Genomic DNA, 17,607 nt, shown 5'->3' with positions numbered 1-17,607 from the left:
GCAAGCACTGGTGTGAACTATGCCATTGGAAACCATATAACCTACTTCCCATGTGTTTTTGATGCAGAAACAAAACGCACTGGACTGCATGTGGTGTGAACTGGTCCTAAACGTTTTTATTCATTTCACTGGCCAGAAAAAATTGGCAATGAAATAAACGCCCAAAGACTTGACGCGACTAACATTCATTTTTTTTTTTCCTGCTAAGAGGAAATCGTTTAAATCCCCCAATGTGCATGAAGCCTAATCCATAGAATGACATCACCCCGGTACTGATGAGCAAACAGGAGCCCATCCCCCGCCTGCCTCCTGTCTATACCATCTAAGAATAAGTAATGGAATGGAGCAGATAGCCCCGCCCCCGCCCCTCTGATTGGCCGCCGTAGACTAGACTCTGCGTCTGACAATCGCTCCGATGATTGACTTGCGGCTTTTTATTGGCGATCCTCTCCTGTGACGTCCCGACAGCTGTTTTCCGGTTCCGGTTGGGAACGGCCCGGTTCGGTTCGGCTGCGGATGGCAGACTCCGGGCTGGCGGCTGGAAAAGACCGGAACCGGAACCAGCACCGGGTGAGATTTGGGATGTCTGTTTGTGTTAGAAGAGCCCGATGGACACACAAATGTATTGTGTCTGCAGTGTGAGGGATGGGTCCATAGAGGTCCGCTTCTCACATCTGGGGGAGAACCCGGGACAGGGCAATATGTGACTGTACTGAGGAGCCTGTGACCCAGCATGTCATCTCATCTTCCATTCACCCCCCCCCCCCCCCCATCATGTCAGCCTCTATTCACCCCCCCTCCCCATCATGTCAGCCTCCATTCACCCCCCCATCATGTCAGCCTCCATTCACCCCCCCCCATCATGTCAGCCTCCATTCACCCTCCCCCTCATCATGTCAGCCTCCATTCACCTCCCCCCATCATGTCAGCCTCCATTCACCCCCCCCATCATGTCAGCCTCCATTCACCCTCCCCCTCATCATGTCAGCCTCCATTCACCCCCCCATCATGTCAGCCTCCATTCACCCCCCCCATCATGTCAGCCTCCATTCACCCTCCCCCTCATCATGTCAGCCTCCATTCACCTCCCCCCATCATGTCAGCCTCCATTCACCCCCCCCATCATGTCAGCCTCCATTCACCCCCCCCCCCATCATGTCAGCCTCCATTCACCCTCCCCCTCATCATGTCAGCCTCCATTCACCCTCCCCCTCATCATGTCAGCCTCCATTCACCCTCCCCCTCATCATGTCAGCCTCCATTCACCCTCCCCCTCATCATGTCAGCCTCCATTCACCCTCCCCCTCATCATGTCAGCCTCCATTCACCCTCCCCCTCATCATGTCAGCCTCCATTCACCCTCCCCCTCATCATGTCAGCCTCCATTCACCCTCCCCCTCATCATGTCAGCCTCCATTCACCCTCCCCCTCATCATGTCAGCCTCCATTCACCCTCCCCCTCATCATGTCAGCCTCCATTCACCCTCCCCCCATCATGTCAGCCTCCATTCACCCTCCCCCCATCATGTAAGCCTCCATTCACCCTCCCCCCATCATGTCAGCCTCCATTCACCCTCCCCCCATCATGTCAGCCTCCATTCACCCCCCCCTCCCCATCATGTCAGCCTCCATTCACCCCCCCCTCCCCATCATGTCAGCCTCCATTCACCCCTCCCCATCATGTCAGCCTCCATTCACCCTCCCCCCATCATGTCAACCTCCATTCACCCCCCCCCCCATCATGTCAGCCTCCATTCACCCCCCCCATCATGTCAGCCTCCAATCACAACCCCCCCATCATGGCAGCCCCCATTCACCCCCCCATCATTTCAGCCTCCAAACACAACCCCCCCATCATGTCAGCCTCCAATCACAACCCCCTCCTCATCATGTCAGCCTCCAATCACAACCTCCCCATCATGTCAGCCTCCAATCACAACCCCCCCATCATGTCAGCCTCCAATCACAACCCCCCCATCATGTCAGCCTCCAATCACAACCCCCCCATCATGTCAGCCTCCAATCACAACCCCCCCATCATGTCAGCCTCCAATCACAACCCCCCCATCATGTCGGCCTCTATTCACCCCCCCCATCATGTCGGCCTCTATTCACCCCCCATCATGTTAGTGTCCAATCACAACCCCCCATCATGTTAGTGTCCAATCACAACCCCCCTCATCATGTCAGCCTCCATTCACACCCCCCCCCCCCATCATATCAGCCTCCATTCACACACCACCCACTATGTCAGCCTCCATTCACCCACCCACCCATCGTGTCAGCCTCCATTCACCCACCCACCCATCGTGTCAGCCTCCATTCACAACCCCCCCATCGTGTCAGCCTCCATTCACCCCCCATCATGTCAGTCTCCAATCACAACCCCTCCCCCCCCAATCATGTCAGCCTCCAATCACAACCTCCCCATCATGTCCACCTCCACCTCCACCCCCCATCATGTCAGCCTCCATTCACCCCCCCATCATGTCAGCCTCCATTCACCCCCCCCCCATCATGTCAGCCTCCATTCACCCCTCCATCATGTCAGCCTCCATTCACCCCCCCATCATGTCAGCCTCCATTCACCCCCCATCATGTCAGCCTCCATTCACCCCCCCATCATGTCAGCCTCCATTCACCCCCCCCATCATGTCAGCCTCCATTCACCCCCCCATCATGTCAGCCTCCATTCACCCCCCCATCATGTCAGCCTCCATTCACCCCCCCATCATGTCAGCCTCCATTCACCCCCCCATCATGTCAGCCTCCATTCACCCCCCCATCATGTCAGCCTCCATTCACCCCCCCATCATGTCAGCCTCCATTCACCCCCCCATCATGTCAGCCTCCAATCATAACCCCCCCATCATGTCAGCCTCAATTCACCCCCATCATGTCAGCCTCCAATCACACCCCCCCCATCATGTCAGCCTCCATTCACAACCTTCCCATCATTTCAGCCTCCATTCACAACCCCCCATCTCATCCTCCAATCACAACCTCCCCATCATGTCAGCCTTCATTCACAACCTTCCCATCATGTCAGCATCCATTCACCCCCCCATCATGTCAGCCTCCATTCACCCCCCCATCATGTCAGCCTCCATTCACCCCCCCCATCATGTCAGCCTCCATTCACCCCCCCATCATGTCAGCCTCCATTCACCCCCCCATCATGTCAGCCTTCATTCACCCCCCCATCATGTCAGCCTTCATTCACCCCCCCCCATCATGTCAGCCTTCATTCACCCCCCCCATCATGTCAGCCTTCATTCACCCCCCCATCATGTCAGCCTTCATTCACCCCCCCCATCATGTCAGCCTTCATTCACCCCCCCATCATGTCAGCCTTCATTCACCCCCCCATCATGTCAGCCTTCATTCACCCCCCATCATGTCAGCCTCCAATCACAACCCCCCCATCATGTCAGCCTCCATTCACCCCATCATGTCAGCCTCCAATCACCCCCCCCATCATGTCAGCCTCCATTCACAACCTTCCCATCATGTCAGTCTCACTTCACAACCCCCCATCTCACCCTCAATTCACAACCCCTCATCTCATCCTCCAATCACAACCTCCCCATCATGTCAGCCTTTATTCACAACCTTCCCATCATGTCAGCCTCCAATCACAACCCCCCTATCATTTCAGCGTCTAATCACAACCCCCCCATCATGTCATCCTCAATTCCAACTTTCCTGTCACTATTTGTTTGTACTTTGTTCTGTCATATGAGTCCTGACGCTGATCCTCTGTCATATGAGTCCTGACGCTGATCCTCTGTCATATGAGTCCTGACGCTGATCCTCTGTCATATGAGTCCTGACGCTGATCCTCTGTCATATGAGTCCTGACGCTGATCCTCTGTCATATGAGTCCTGACGCTGATCCTCTGTCATATGAGTCCTGACGCTGATCCTCTGTCATATGAGTCCTGACGCTGATCCTCTGTCATATGAGTCCTGACGCTGATCCTCTGTCATATGAGTCCTGACGCTGATCCTCTGTCATATGAGTCCTGACGCTGATCCTCTGTCATATGAGTCCTGACGCTGATCCTCTGTCATATGAGTCCTGACGCTGATCCTCTGTCATATGAGTCCTGACGCTGATCCTCTGTCATATGAGTCCTGACGCTGATCCTCTGTCATATGAGTCCTGACGCTGATCCTCTGTCATATGAGTCCTGACGCTGATCCTCTGTCATATGAGTCCTGACGCTGATCCTCTGTCATATGGGTCCTGACGCTGATCCTCTGTCATATGAGTCCTGACGCTGATCCTCTGTCATATGGGTCCTGACGCTGATCCTCTGTCATATGGGTCCTGACGCTGATCCTCTGTCATATGGGTCCTGACGCTGATCCTCTGTCATATGGGTCCTGACGCTGATCCTCTGTCATATGGGTCCTGACGCTGATCCTCTGTCATATGGGTCCTGACGCTGATCCTCTGTCATATGGGTCCTGACGCTGATCCTCTGTCATATGGGTCCTGACGCTGATCCTCTGTCATATGGGTCCTGACGCTGATCCTCTGTCATATGGGTCCTGACGCTGATCCTCTGTCATATGGGTCCTGACGCTGATCCTCTGTCATATGGGTCCTGACACTGATCCTCTGTCATATGTGATATGAGTCCTGACACTGATCCTCTGTGATATGAGTCCTGACACTGATCCTCTGTGATATGAGTCCTGACACTGATCCTCTGTGATATGAGTCCTGACACTGATCCTCTGTGATATGAGTCCTGACACTGATCCTCTGTCATATCGGTCCTGACACTGATCCTCTGTCATATCGGTCCTGACACTGATCCTCTGTCATATCGGTCCTGACACTGATCCTCTGTCATATCGGTCCTGACACTGATCCTCTGTCATATCGGTCCTGACACTGATCCTCTGTCATATCGGTCCTGACACTGATCCTCTGTCATATCGGTCCTGACACTGATCCTCTGTCATATCGGTCCTGACACTGATCCTCTGTCATATCGGTCCTGACACTGATCCTCTGTCATATCGGTCCTGACACTGATCCTCTGTCATATCGGTCCTGACACTGATCATCTGTCATACCAGTCCTGACACTGATCATCCGTCTTACCAGTCCTGACACTGATCATCTGTCATACCAACCCTAACACTGATCATCTGTCTTACCAATCCTAAAATTGATCATCCAGCATAGCAACCCTGACGCCAATCATCTGTCATACCAGTCCTGACACTGATCATCTGTCATACCAGTCCTGACACTGATCATCTGTCATACCAGTCCTGACACTGATCATCTGTCATACCAGTCCTGACACTGATCATCTGTCATACCAACCCTAACACTGATCATCCGTCTTACCAGTCCTGACACTGATCATCTGTCATACCAGTCCTGACACTGATCATCTGTCATACCAGTCCTGACACTGATCATCTGTCATACCAGTCCTGACACTGATCATCTGTCATACCAGTCCTGACACTGATCATCTGTCATACCAGTCCTGACACTGATCATCTGTCATACCAGTCCTGACACTGATCATCTGTCATACCAGTCCTGACACTGATCATCCGTCATACCAGTCCTGACACTGATCATCCGTCTTACCAGTCCTGACACTGATCATCTGTCATACCAACCCTAACACTGATCATCTGTTTTACCAATCCTAAAATTGATCATCCAGCATAGCAACCCTGACGCCAATCATCTGTAATACCAGTCCTGACACTGATCATCTGTCATACCAGTCCTGACACTGATCATCTGTCATACCAGTCCTGACACTGATCATCTGTCATACCAGTCCTGACACTGATCATCTGTCATACCAGTCCTGACACTGATCATCCGTCTTACCAGTCCTGACACTGATCATCTGTCATACCAACCCTAACACTGATCATCTGTTTTACCAATCCTAAAATTGATCATCCAGCATAGCAACCCTGACGCCAATCATCTGTAATACCAGTCCTGACACTGATCATCTGTCATACCAGTCCTGACACTGATCATCTGTCATACCAGTCCTGACACTGATCATCTGTCATACCAGTCCTGACACTGATCATCTGTCATACCAACCCTAACACTGATCATCCGTCTTACCAGTCCTGACACTGATCATCTGTTTTACCAATCCTAAAACTGATCATCCAGCATAGCAACCCTGACAAAGGTCACCTGTCATACCAGTCCTGACACCAGTCATCTGTCATACCAGTCCTGACACCAATCATCTGTCATACCAGTCCGGACACCGATCATCTGTCATACCAGTCCGGACACCGATCATCTGTCATACCAGTCCGGACACCGATCATCTGTCATACCAGTCCGGACACCGATCATCTGTCATACCAGTCCTGACACTGATCATCTGTTATACCAACCCTAACACTGATCATCTGTCTTACCAATTCTAAAACTGATCTCTCATACTAACTCTAATGACCTGTACACACAAACTTGTCTTGCATACATGCGGTCACACAAAGTTTTTGGAAAATCCAATCGTTCTGAACGTGGTGACGTAGAACACGTACAACGGGACTATAAATGGGCCAGTAGCCAATAGCTTTCATCTCGTAATTTATTCTGAGCATGCATGGCACTTTGTCCGTCTACACACGATCAGAATTTAAACAATTGGATTTTGTTGTCGGAAAATGTTAGATCCAGCTCTCAAACTTTGTGTGACGGAAAGTCAAATGGAAAAAGGTCCGATGGAGCCCACACACGATTGGTTTTTCCAACAACACGATCCGATCGAACATTTTCCATCGGAAAGTCCGACCATGTGTACAGGGCATGACACTGATCATCTGCAATATCAATCCTAACAGTAATCATCTCTCATACTAACTATGGCACTGATTTCCTTCTTACCAACCCCAACACAGACCATTCATCATACCAACCCTGACACCGATCATCTGTTATTTGGCACAGCTTTACTGTCACGATCGCCTGTTATTTCTTTCCTGTCACTAACCATCTGTCATACTTTTCCTGATACCAATCATATTGACACCTTTGTTTGCCAGTGAACACCTTTTCTGAATCTGATCAGTTGTAATAAATTTTCTGTCACTGATTATTTAATATACCTTTTCCCTCTGTGATTATTTGTCACTCCTTTCCTGTCACTGATCACCTATCACTATTTCTGACACTGATCATCTATTTTACCAATCCTGACACCAGTCATCTGTTATACCAATCCTGACACCAGTCATCTGTTATAGCAATCCTGACACCAGTCATCTGTTATACCAATTCTGACACCAGTCATCTGTTATACCAATTCTGACACCAGTCATCTGTTATACCAATCCTGACACCAGTCATCTGTTATACCAATCCTGACACCAGTCATCTGTTATACCAATTCTGATACTGATCATCTGTCACACCAATCTTGTCACTAATCATTATTGTTGCCTAGTCATTTTGAATGAGCTCTTGACGTTCCTGTATGCATTAAAAAACACGCCCTCAACATTTTAACAGTGCAGCGCACCGTATTACCGTGCGCTGTAGCGTATGTGCTTTTCTTACGATGTGTGATACGGTGTCATCCACAATAAATTGCAACCTATATACAGCGCCGTGAAAAAGTATTCAAACCTCTTGAAATTTTCCACATTTTGTCATGTTATGACCAAAAAAGTAAATGTATTTTATTGGGATTTTATGTGATAGACCAACACAAAGTGGCACATAATTGTGAAGTGGAAGAAAAATGCTAAATGGTTTTCCAATTTTTTTACAAATACATATCTGAAAAGTGTGGTGTGCATTTGTATTCAGCCCCCTTTACTGTGATACCCCTAACTAAAAGCTAGTGGAGCCAATTGCCTTCAGAAGTCACCTAATTTAGTAAATACCTTAGAGTCCACCTGTGTGTAATTTAATTTCAGTATAAATAATAATAATAATATAAATACAGCTGTTCTGTGAAGCCCTCAGAGGTTTGTTAGAGAACCTTAGTGAACAAACAGCATCATGAAGGCCAAGGAACACACCAGACAGGTCAGATATAAAATTGTGGAGAAGTTTAAAGCAGGCTTAGGTTATAAAAAATATCCCAAGCTTTGAACAAACAGAGCACTGTTCAAACCATCAACCCGAAAATGGAAAGAGTATGGCACAAATAGAAGCCTACCAAGACTTGGCCATCCACCTAAATTGACAGGCCGGGCAAGGAGAGCATTAACCAGAGAAGCAGCCAAGAGGCCCATGGTAACTCTGGAGGAGCTGCAGAGATCCACAGCTCAGGTGGGAGAATCTGTCCATAAGACAACTATTAGATGTACACTCCACAAATCTGGCCTTTATGGAAGAGTGGCAAGAAGAAAGCCATTGTTTAAAGAAAGCCAAAAGAAATCCTGTTTGCAGTTAGTGAGAAGCCATGTGGGGACACAGCAAATATGTGGAAGAAGTTGCTCTAGTCAGATGAGACCAAAATTTGTGTGACAAAAAATAACACTGCACATCACCCTGAACACACCATCACTACCGTGTTTTCACTACCGTGAAACATGGCGGTGGCAGCATCATGTTGTGTGGATGCTTTTCTTCAGCAGGGACAGGAAAGCTAGTTGACGGAAAGATGGATGGAGCCAAATACCATACACACGACCGGTTTTTCCATCAGAATAAACTCTGATGGTCTTTCCGACGGAGTTCTGCTGAAATTGACTTGCCTACACACGATCACACCAAAGTTCATTAGTCTAGAACGTGGTGAAGTACAACATGTACTACGGGACTAGAAAAAGGAAGTTCAATAGCCAGTAGCCAATAGCTGCCCTTGCGTCGTTTTTGGTCCATCGGAATTGCATAGAGACGAATGGTTTTCCCGATAGGAATTGATTCCATTGGAAAGATTTAAAACATGTTCTATTTCTAGGACCGTCAGAATTTTTTAAAAAACAAAGTCAGATGAAGCCCACACACGATCGGAATATCCAATGAAATGATTCCGTCTGGCCTTTTCTGCCGGAAAGTCCGGTCGTGTGTATGCGGCATTAGAAGAAAACCTGTTAAACACAGTATCTGCTGAGTTTTTCCTTCAGATTTAACAAAACCATGAGGTCAAACCTTAGGCATTTCAATTTGTATGCAATCAGGCAGGTTTTGGTAAACCTGAAGACAAAACTCAGCAGAAAAACTGATAGTGTGTACGTGGCTTTAGAGTCGGCAAAGACTTGAGACTGGGGTGGAGGTTCACCTTCCAGCAGGACAACGACCCTAAACATACAGCCAGAGCTACAATGGAATGGCTAAGATCAAAGCATATTCATGTGTTAGAATGGTCCAGTCAAAGTCCAGACCCAAATCCAATTGAGAATCTGTGGCAAGACTTGAAAATTGTTCACAGACGCTTTCCATACATTCTGACAGAGCTTGAGCTATTTTTCAAAGAAAAATGGGCACAAATATCCCTCTCTAGATGTGCAAATCTCGTAGAGACATCCCCAAAAAGACTTGCAACTGTAATTGCAGTGAAAGGCGGTTCTACAAAGTACTGATACAGGGGGGCTGAATACAAATACACACCACACTTCTCACATATTTATTTGTAAAAAATCTGAAAAAAAATGTATCATTTTCCTTCCACTTTACAATTATGTGCCACTTTGTGTTGATTTATCACATAAAATCCCAATAAAATACATTAACGTTTCTGGTTGTAACATGACAAAATGTGGAAAATTTTAAATGGTATGAATACTTTTTCAAGGCACTGTATACTGACACATTAGCATGCTTTGTGATGACATGCGTTACCACAGCGCACAACTGTGCAACCATACTGAAACTTTTAAGGAGCCGTCCGCACTGCTCTGTGTGCACTGACATGCTTTCTTTGGCATCTCCACAGGACAAAGTGTCTAACTGATGCCTAGTACACATGATAAAACAAAAGGGCGAAAAAAAGGAAAAAACACGCATTTGGAGCGGTTGTCCAATAATCTATCCATTAGTACACCTCTTTCGAGAGCCAATCACAACAGTTTATGTGAAAATGTCAGAAGGGACAAGCACAAAAATTTTCTTGGAACATAACAGAAATTATTATTTTTGTGTAATTAGTATAGAATTGGACAAAAATAATCAAGTAACTAAGACCACATGCTTGGAAACGAAAGGATAAATTGCAATACAATACAACACATTACATTGCTTCCAAAGTTGTATTTTGTTGTATGAAAATTTTCCTAACTTTAGTAACTTATTGGTTTTGAGAATAGCATGCAAAACAAAATGGATAATCATTCGTCCAATAGTCTCACTTTGTATACCAGGCTTTACTTTTTGTCAGCATATGCAGTTGCATCTATTAATTGTGGTGTGTTGAGGAATTAGTGCCTTGTCATAGATTAGGAGCCCATCAGAAATAAAGGGATTGGTCTGTGAAATGCATGTACACGTACTGCCAACACACATGTACTACAAGTACTGCCTACACATACTGCCAACACACATGTACTACATGTACTGTCGGCACACTTGTACTACATGTACTGCCAACACACATGTACTACACGTACTGCCAACACACATGTACTACACGTACTGCCAACACACATGTACTACACGTACTGCCAACCCACATGTACTACACGTACTGCCTGCACATACTGCCAACACACATGTACTACACGTACTGCCTACACATACTGCCAACACACATGTACTACACGTACTGCCAGCACACATGTAATACACGTTCTGCCAGCACACATGTACTACACGTTCTGCCAGCACACATGCAATACACGTACTGCCAGCACACATGTACTACACGTTCTGCAAGCACACGTGCAATACACGTACTGCCAGCACACATGTACTACACGTTCTGCCAGTACACATGTACTACATGTACTACATGTACTGCCAGCACACATGTACTACACGTACTGCCAGCACACATGTACTACACGTACTGCCAGCACACATGTACTGCATGTACTGCCAGCACACGTGTACTACACGTTCTGCCAGCACACGTGTACTACATGTACTGCCTACACACATGTACTACATGTACTGCCAGCACAGAAATAGAACAGTGTGAATGAGGCCTTAAAAAGAAAAAAAAAAAGGTTGCTCCACCTTCTGAAGCATCCTGAGTTTACCCCCAGCCATGTCACTCTCACATTAGTTGGACAGCTTGGTCTACATATAAATGTTAAAGCAGTTCCCCAGAAAAAATGTCCACTTTGCCCCCTCCTGCACCAAACTCCCATCTTAAAACAGTTATATATACCTAAAATAGTTTTCTGGCTAAGTACTTGATATCCCAGGTCCTCTTCTGAGTTGGTAGTAGGCAGTCCTCCATACTGTAAAGAGTGGGACTCTTTAGCTAAGGTAGTGATGTGATATATTGTCACGCTTTCTTTTCCATATTTATGTCATTGAATTAAATATAGAGGTTTGTGGGGGAGAGAGACTGTATGCTTACCTTTCCAAAGGGCTGTGCATTGAAAAGCCAACAGTTTGATGCTCCAAGGTGCTGCAGGTATTAAGCATTTCAGGTGGGTTAAAAACGAGTGATGCACCGAAATTTCGGCCGCCGAAACATATCGGCCGAAAATGCCCTTTTTGGCAATTTGCCTAAAGAGAAAAACGGCCGATAATGGAGCCGAAAATGGGGCGTGGCCTGAGTGGGGGCAGGGCTCCGCCCCCGCCTCTGGTGACGCCCATCATGGGGGGTGTATAGCACAAGAGAGCCGCCTCTGCCGCCTGTTTGATCACAGCGCCGGGAACATCACAGCTTTCATTTCAATAGCTGTGTGTTCCCGGCCGCGCGCCGTCACACACAGCCCCTCCCCCTTGTCCGGGCACTTAGATAGACAGATCATCCACAGGATTGGACGGATGATCTGTCTATCAAAGTGCCCGGTCAAGGGGGAGGGGTTGTGTGTAACGGCGCGCGGCCAGGAACACACAGCTATTGAAATGAAAGCTGTGATGTTCCCGGCGCTGTGATCAAACAGGCGGCGGAGGCGGCTCTCTTCGATGCACAGGCTGGCTGCAAAATGACACACTGGCTGCAATGGGGCACACTGGCTGCAATGGGGCACACTGGCTGCAATGGGGCACAGGCACACTGGCTGCAATGGGGGACACTGGCCTGCAATGGGGGATGCCTCCTGTACCACGTCCTCTGTCTTTGACCATCTCCTGTACCATGTCCCCAGTCTGACCATCTTCTGTACCATGTCCCCAGTCTCTGACCATCTCCTGTACCACGTCCTCTGTCTCTGACCATCTCCTGTACCACGTCCTCTGTCTCTGACCATCTCCTGTACCACGTCCACAGTCTCTGACCATCTCCTGTACCGTGTCCCCAGTCTGACCATCTCCTGTACCGTGTCCCCTGTCTCTGACCATCTCCTGTACCAAGTCCTCTGTCTCTGACCATCTCCTGTACCGTGTCCCCAGTCTGACCATCTCCTGTACCGTGTCCCCAGTCTGACCATCTCCTGTACCGTGTCCCCTGTCTCTGACCATCTCCTGTACCGTGTCCCCTGTCTCTGACCATCTCCTGTACCATGTCCCCAGTCTCTGACTACCTCCTGTACCATGCATGCAGTCTCTGACCACCTCCTGAACCATGCCAGCAGTCTCTGACCACCTCCTGTACCATGTCCCTAGTCTCTGACCACCTCCTGTACCATGTCCCTAGTCTCTGACCACCTTCTGAACCATGCATGCAGTCTCTGACCACCTCCTGAACCATGCATGCAGTCTCTGACCACCTCCTGAACCATGCATGCAGTCTCTGACCACCTCCTGAACCATGCATGCAGTCTCTGACCACCTCCTGTACCATGCCGCCAGTCTCTGACCACCTCCTGTACCATGTCGCCAGTCTCTGACCACCTCCTGTACCATGTCGCCAGTCTCTGACCACCTCCTGTACAATGTCGCCAGTCTCTGACCACCTCCTGTACCATGTCGCCAGTCTCTGACCACCTCCTGTACCATGTCGCCAGTCTCTGACCACCTCCTGTACCATGTCACCAGTCTCTGACCACCTCCTGTACCATGTCGCCAGTCTCTGACCACCTCCTGTACCATGTCGCCGGTCTCTGACCACCTCCTGTACCATGTCGCCGGTCTCTGACCACCTCCTGTACCATGTCCCCAGTCTCTGACCACCTCCTGCACCATGTCCCCAGTCTCTGACCACCTCCTGTACCATGTCCCCAGTCTCTGACCACCTCCTGTACCATGTCCCCAGTCTCTGACCACCTCCTGTATAAAAATATTTTTTAAAAACAGTCATTTTCGGTATTGGTGCTGTTTCGGCATCGGTTTCGGTTTTCGGCCTAGTGTATTTTTCATTTTCGGTATCGGTTTCGGCACCAAAAAACCCATTCGGTGCATCCCTATTAAAAACCTACTCCCCCCCCCCCCCCCCATCACGCTGTGGTTTCCCCACCACCTCACATGTCCTGTAGTGACAAACAAGCCAGCAGAAGGAACCACAGCATACCGCAGGGTAGAAGGTATTCTACACAACTGGTGATGTAGAATAGCTGCAGAGGATGGGAAGTAGAGAAGCAGCGGATTGAGAACACGCATGCTGCTGGAAAGGTGAGTAAATCTATTACAGGCCACCTTGTGTGTAGAAGTGACCCTGTGGTGACTATTATCATAAAGTGTCACACAACTAACCACTTGCTGACCAGGCCTTTTCTGGAACTGTTGTTTACAAGTTTAAATTAGTATTTTTTGCTAGAAGAATACTTAGAACCCCCAAGCATTATTTATATTTTTTTAGTAGAAAAAAATCCTAGAGAATAAAAAGGCAATCATTGCAATAATTTATGTCACACTGTATTTGTGCAGCAGTCTTTCAAACGCATAAAAAAAAAAAAAATACACTTAAACCGCTTCCTGACCAGCGCACGCTGATATGCGTCTGCAGAATGGCGCTGGTGGGCAAAAGGGCATACAGGTACGTCCCCTTTAAGAAACAGCACTGCGTGTGCGCCCGCGATCGTGTCACGGAGAGGTAGAACGGGGAGATGCTTTTGTAAACAAAGCATTTCCCTGTTCTGCCTAGTGACAGGACAGAGATCACTGCTCTCTGTCATGTGTGTTGTAGCCCCTCCCCCCACAGTTAGAATCACTCCCTAGGACACACTTAACCCCGTCATCACCCCCTAGAGGTTAACCCCTTCACTGCCAGTGTCATTTACACAGTAATCATTGCATTTTTATAGCATTGATCGCTGTATAAATGACAATGGTCCAGAAATAGTGTCAAAAATGTCCGATGTGTCCGCCATAATGTAGCAGTCACGATTAAAATTGCAGATCACCACCATTACTAATAAAAAAAATTTTTTTAATTATCACTACATACTATTATAACATTTGCACAATATACGCGTATTGCAATTTTTTTTTTACCAACAAAAAAACCCGCCGATCAGACTTATTCCGGAAGTCCTCCGGAAGTTTCTTCTAGAAGAAACAGATCTTATCATAATCACCCCTTTCTGGCCCAAGAGGTCATGGTTTTCCCTGCTACAGACTCTGGTCTCGGAGCCTTCACTGAGTCTTCCCGAAGAGAGAGGACTTAGTATCGCAGGGTCCAGTGTCACACCCACAGATGGTTTCCTTAAACTTGCCGACTTGGTATTTGAAGAAAAGCTACTAAGCGCCCAGAGGTTCTCCGACAAAGTTGTCAGCATTCTGGTAAATTGCAGAAAACCAGTCATCAGAGCCATATATTCCAAGGTTTGGAAAAAATGTAACTCATGGTTATCTGAAAATCAAAGATTAACTCATGATGTTCCTTGAATTTTGGAATTTTTTCAAGAGGGTGTCGACAAAGGCCTTTCACCTAGTACCTTAAATGTACAGGTGGCAGCTATCGGTGTTTTCCTCCAGTTTTCTCTCCTGGAAAATCCCACTATAGCTAGATTTTTCAAATCAATTTCTAGGGTCAGGCCAGTAGTGGTTAGAAGTTGTCCAACCTGGGACCTGTCCCTGGTGCTTCAAACTCTGATAGAATTTACTTTTGAGCCCCTAGAGGATATTTTAGTTAAGTTACTTACATCGAAAACATTTTCTCTTATTGCAATTACCTCAGCTCGTAGAGTAAGTGAGTTGCAGGCCCTATCAGTGAGGGAACCCTTCCTCACATTTTTTGAGGATCGAATTGTTTTGAGAACTGATCCAGGTTTTTTGCCTAAGGTGGCCAGTACATTCCACAGATCTCAGATCTGCCAATTTTTTGTAGTTCGCCTCAAGGAGACCAAGAAAGAAAGTTTAGTTTATTAGACGTGAGCAGGATTCTCCTTGTCTATCTTGAGGTCACCAGGACCATTAGAAAAACTGATGCCTTGTTTGTCCTCTTTTCAGGAGCACACAAGGGAAACGGTGCATCTAAAGCCACATTGGCTAGATGGATAAAGCAAGCTGTCTCTGAAACTTACAAAATTAGGGAAGTTCCTCCACCTTTTATTACTGCACACTCAAGAGCCTCGTCTACATCTTGGGCTGAGAGGGCTGGTGCCTCACCGGAACAAATTTGCAGGGCTGCCACATGGTCCAGTTATTCGACCTTCATTAAACATTATCGCTTGGATCTCCTATCTGCTCAGGAGCAGGCGTTTGGTTGTAAGGTCCTTCAGGCAGTTGTCCCTCCCTAGACTGGTAACTTCTGGCTCATCGTCTCATGGGTTGTCCTGAAAGACACTTAGAGAAAAGCTGAGTTAGACTTACTGGTAACTCCTTTTCTAAGCGTCTTCCAAAACAGTTGGATTCCCACCAGGCTTTGTTATGTGTTTTATGCATATGTTTTACAGGGACGTCCTGTGGTTCTTGAGAAGACAGACATGGAGCCTGGAGGACCGCCCTTTTATCTGGTGGGGGTAACGTGTTTCTTGTCCTGGTAGGAGGGGCCCTAGGTCTCATGCGCTGTCATGGAAGACTCTCAGAAAAGGAGTTACCGGTAAGTCTAACTCAGTTTTTTTTTTATATATTTTTGAGGGATATTTATTATAGCAAAAAGTCAAAAATAAAGTGTTTTTTTTTTCAATATTGATGCTCTTTTTTTGTTGCCGTTCCTTCAGAGCGCATGCGCCAGTGTCTCCATCGGCTGCATGTACAGTAAATACACTGTACATGCATGTTAAGGAGATATTTACACTACTTATTATAGGCTTACCTATAGGTAAAATTCAGAGATGGGAGTTTACTCCCACTTTAATGTATGCTTTTTATTCCACTGTTAATTGGTCTGGCTACAATGCATCCACCCCATGTGCTCTGCACATTTGGCCAGCTATGGCAAGTTGAGTGGTAGTAGGTTAAGCAGCTAGACCAATATCTACCCAAATGTTGAGTATAATGGATGGGACTGATTGCTAAAATTAATTATGTACTGTACACTTTTTCAGTCTTGAAAGCTGGAAGGCGCTTGGCCGAGGTTGGCAGTACCTAAATGAACATAGGCTTGAGCTGTTGTGGTATGTGGAAACCACACCACTACCATGGTGTCTCTGCAAAGTGTAGTTCCTACTCTAACAATATTGGGACTAGCAAAGATTAAATTAAGAGCAAGTCTATTTAGAAGTCATCTTACACCTGTAAAAACAGGTATGAGAAACAAATTGTCGTGCATATATTTATTTAAAAAAGTTTAGGACCTTCTATCCACCAACCATCTATCTCTCTTTAATTTTCAATATATTACAAGAAAATAAAGAATTTCAGATGTGCTTGATTATATGGCATGAAGACAAAATCTGGATACCAGTTTATCCAGAGACACTTTATTAGATCGATGATATGAAAATACAGTAAGAGGTTGATTTACTAAAACTGGAGAGTGCAAAATCTGGTGCAGGTCTGCATAGAAACCAATCAGCTTCCAGGTTTTTTTTGTTTTTTGTCAAAGCTTAAAGTGGTTCTGGCTCGGTTTACACTTGTGCAATGCGGGAACCCTGCAAATCCACTGCGAGTTCCTGTATCACACCCAATTCGCACAGCAGTTCACAATGCCATATGCAAACTGCTGGGAGTGTCAATACAATGTTAATGACACCCCCATTTCAGCTCTCATACCGCACTGCAAACTGACAGTTTGGACATGAATTAGATTGCATGGGAACATCCATGCGATCTGACTCAGATGCGGATCAAAAAAAGGGTCTTGTGCGAGTTTGGTCCGAATGCGATGTGATATCAGCCATACTATCTGTATGGCTGAAATCGCATCACGTGGACATCACATGTGATTTGTGTTGCGAATCACATGCAGTATCGCAGAGCGCACAAATGTGAACCGGCACTCTAAGGCCCCTTTCACACATACGGACCATTCATCCGTTTTTCATCCATCCGTTGACAGATGAAAAAGGACATCAATTAATTCCACAGAACCCTGTAGCTGGCTAAGGTAAAGGTGATTCCTTAGGAATTTTTCTAATTCTTGTGGTTATTTCTCCTTTAAAGTAAATGTTGTCATGCATATAGTCACCACCGGGGGCTGTCAAGAGCACGTACCTGATTCCATGCTTGTCAGTCTCACCTCTGTTTCAAGCTGCAAG

General features: G+C 47.0%; 1 protein-coding gene across 3 annotated transcripts in view; it reads left to right on the top strand.

The window, feature by feature from the left end:
- The first annotated feature begins 439 nt into the window (after positions 1-439).
- The window catches only part of AMMECR1L (AMMECR1 like), a 62,923-nt gene continuing 45,755 nt past the window's right edge, over positions 440-17,607 (top strand). Inside the window, exons 1-2 of one of the 3 annotated variants that reach the window (XM_077488400.1) lie at positions 478-570; positions 15,862-16,007. In XM_077488400.1, coding sequence (XP_077344526.1) covers positions 15,979-16,007 — 29 coding nt within the window. In that variant the 5' untranslated portion in view covers positions 478-570; positions 15,862-15,978. Of the gene's footprint in view, positions 571-15,861; positions 16,008-17,607 lie in introns of all 3 variants that reach the window. The other 2 variants (XM_077488398.1, XM_077488399.1) reach the window with 2 other exon arrangements.

The sequence above is a fragment of the Lithobates pipiens genome, unplaced genomic scaffold (genome assembly GCF_037356315.1).
Source record: "Lithobates pipiens isolate NorthernLeopardFrog02 unplaced genomic scaffold, aLitPip1_a1.2 Scaffold_18, whole genome shotgun sequence".
Lineage (NCBI taxonomy): Eukaryota > Metazoa > Chordata > Amphibia > Anura > Ranidae > Lithobates > Lithobates pipiens.
The sequence above is the reverse complement of the archived record's forward strand: the minus strand, read 5'-3'. Positions and strand labels throughout refer to the sequence as shown.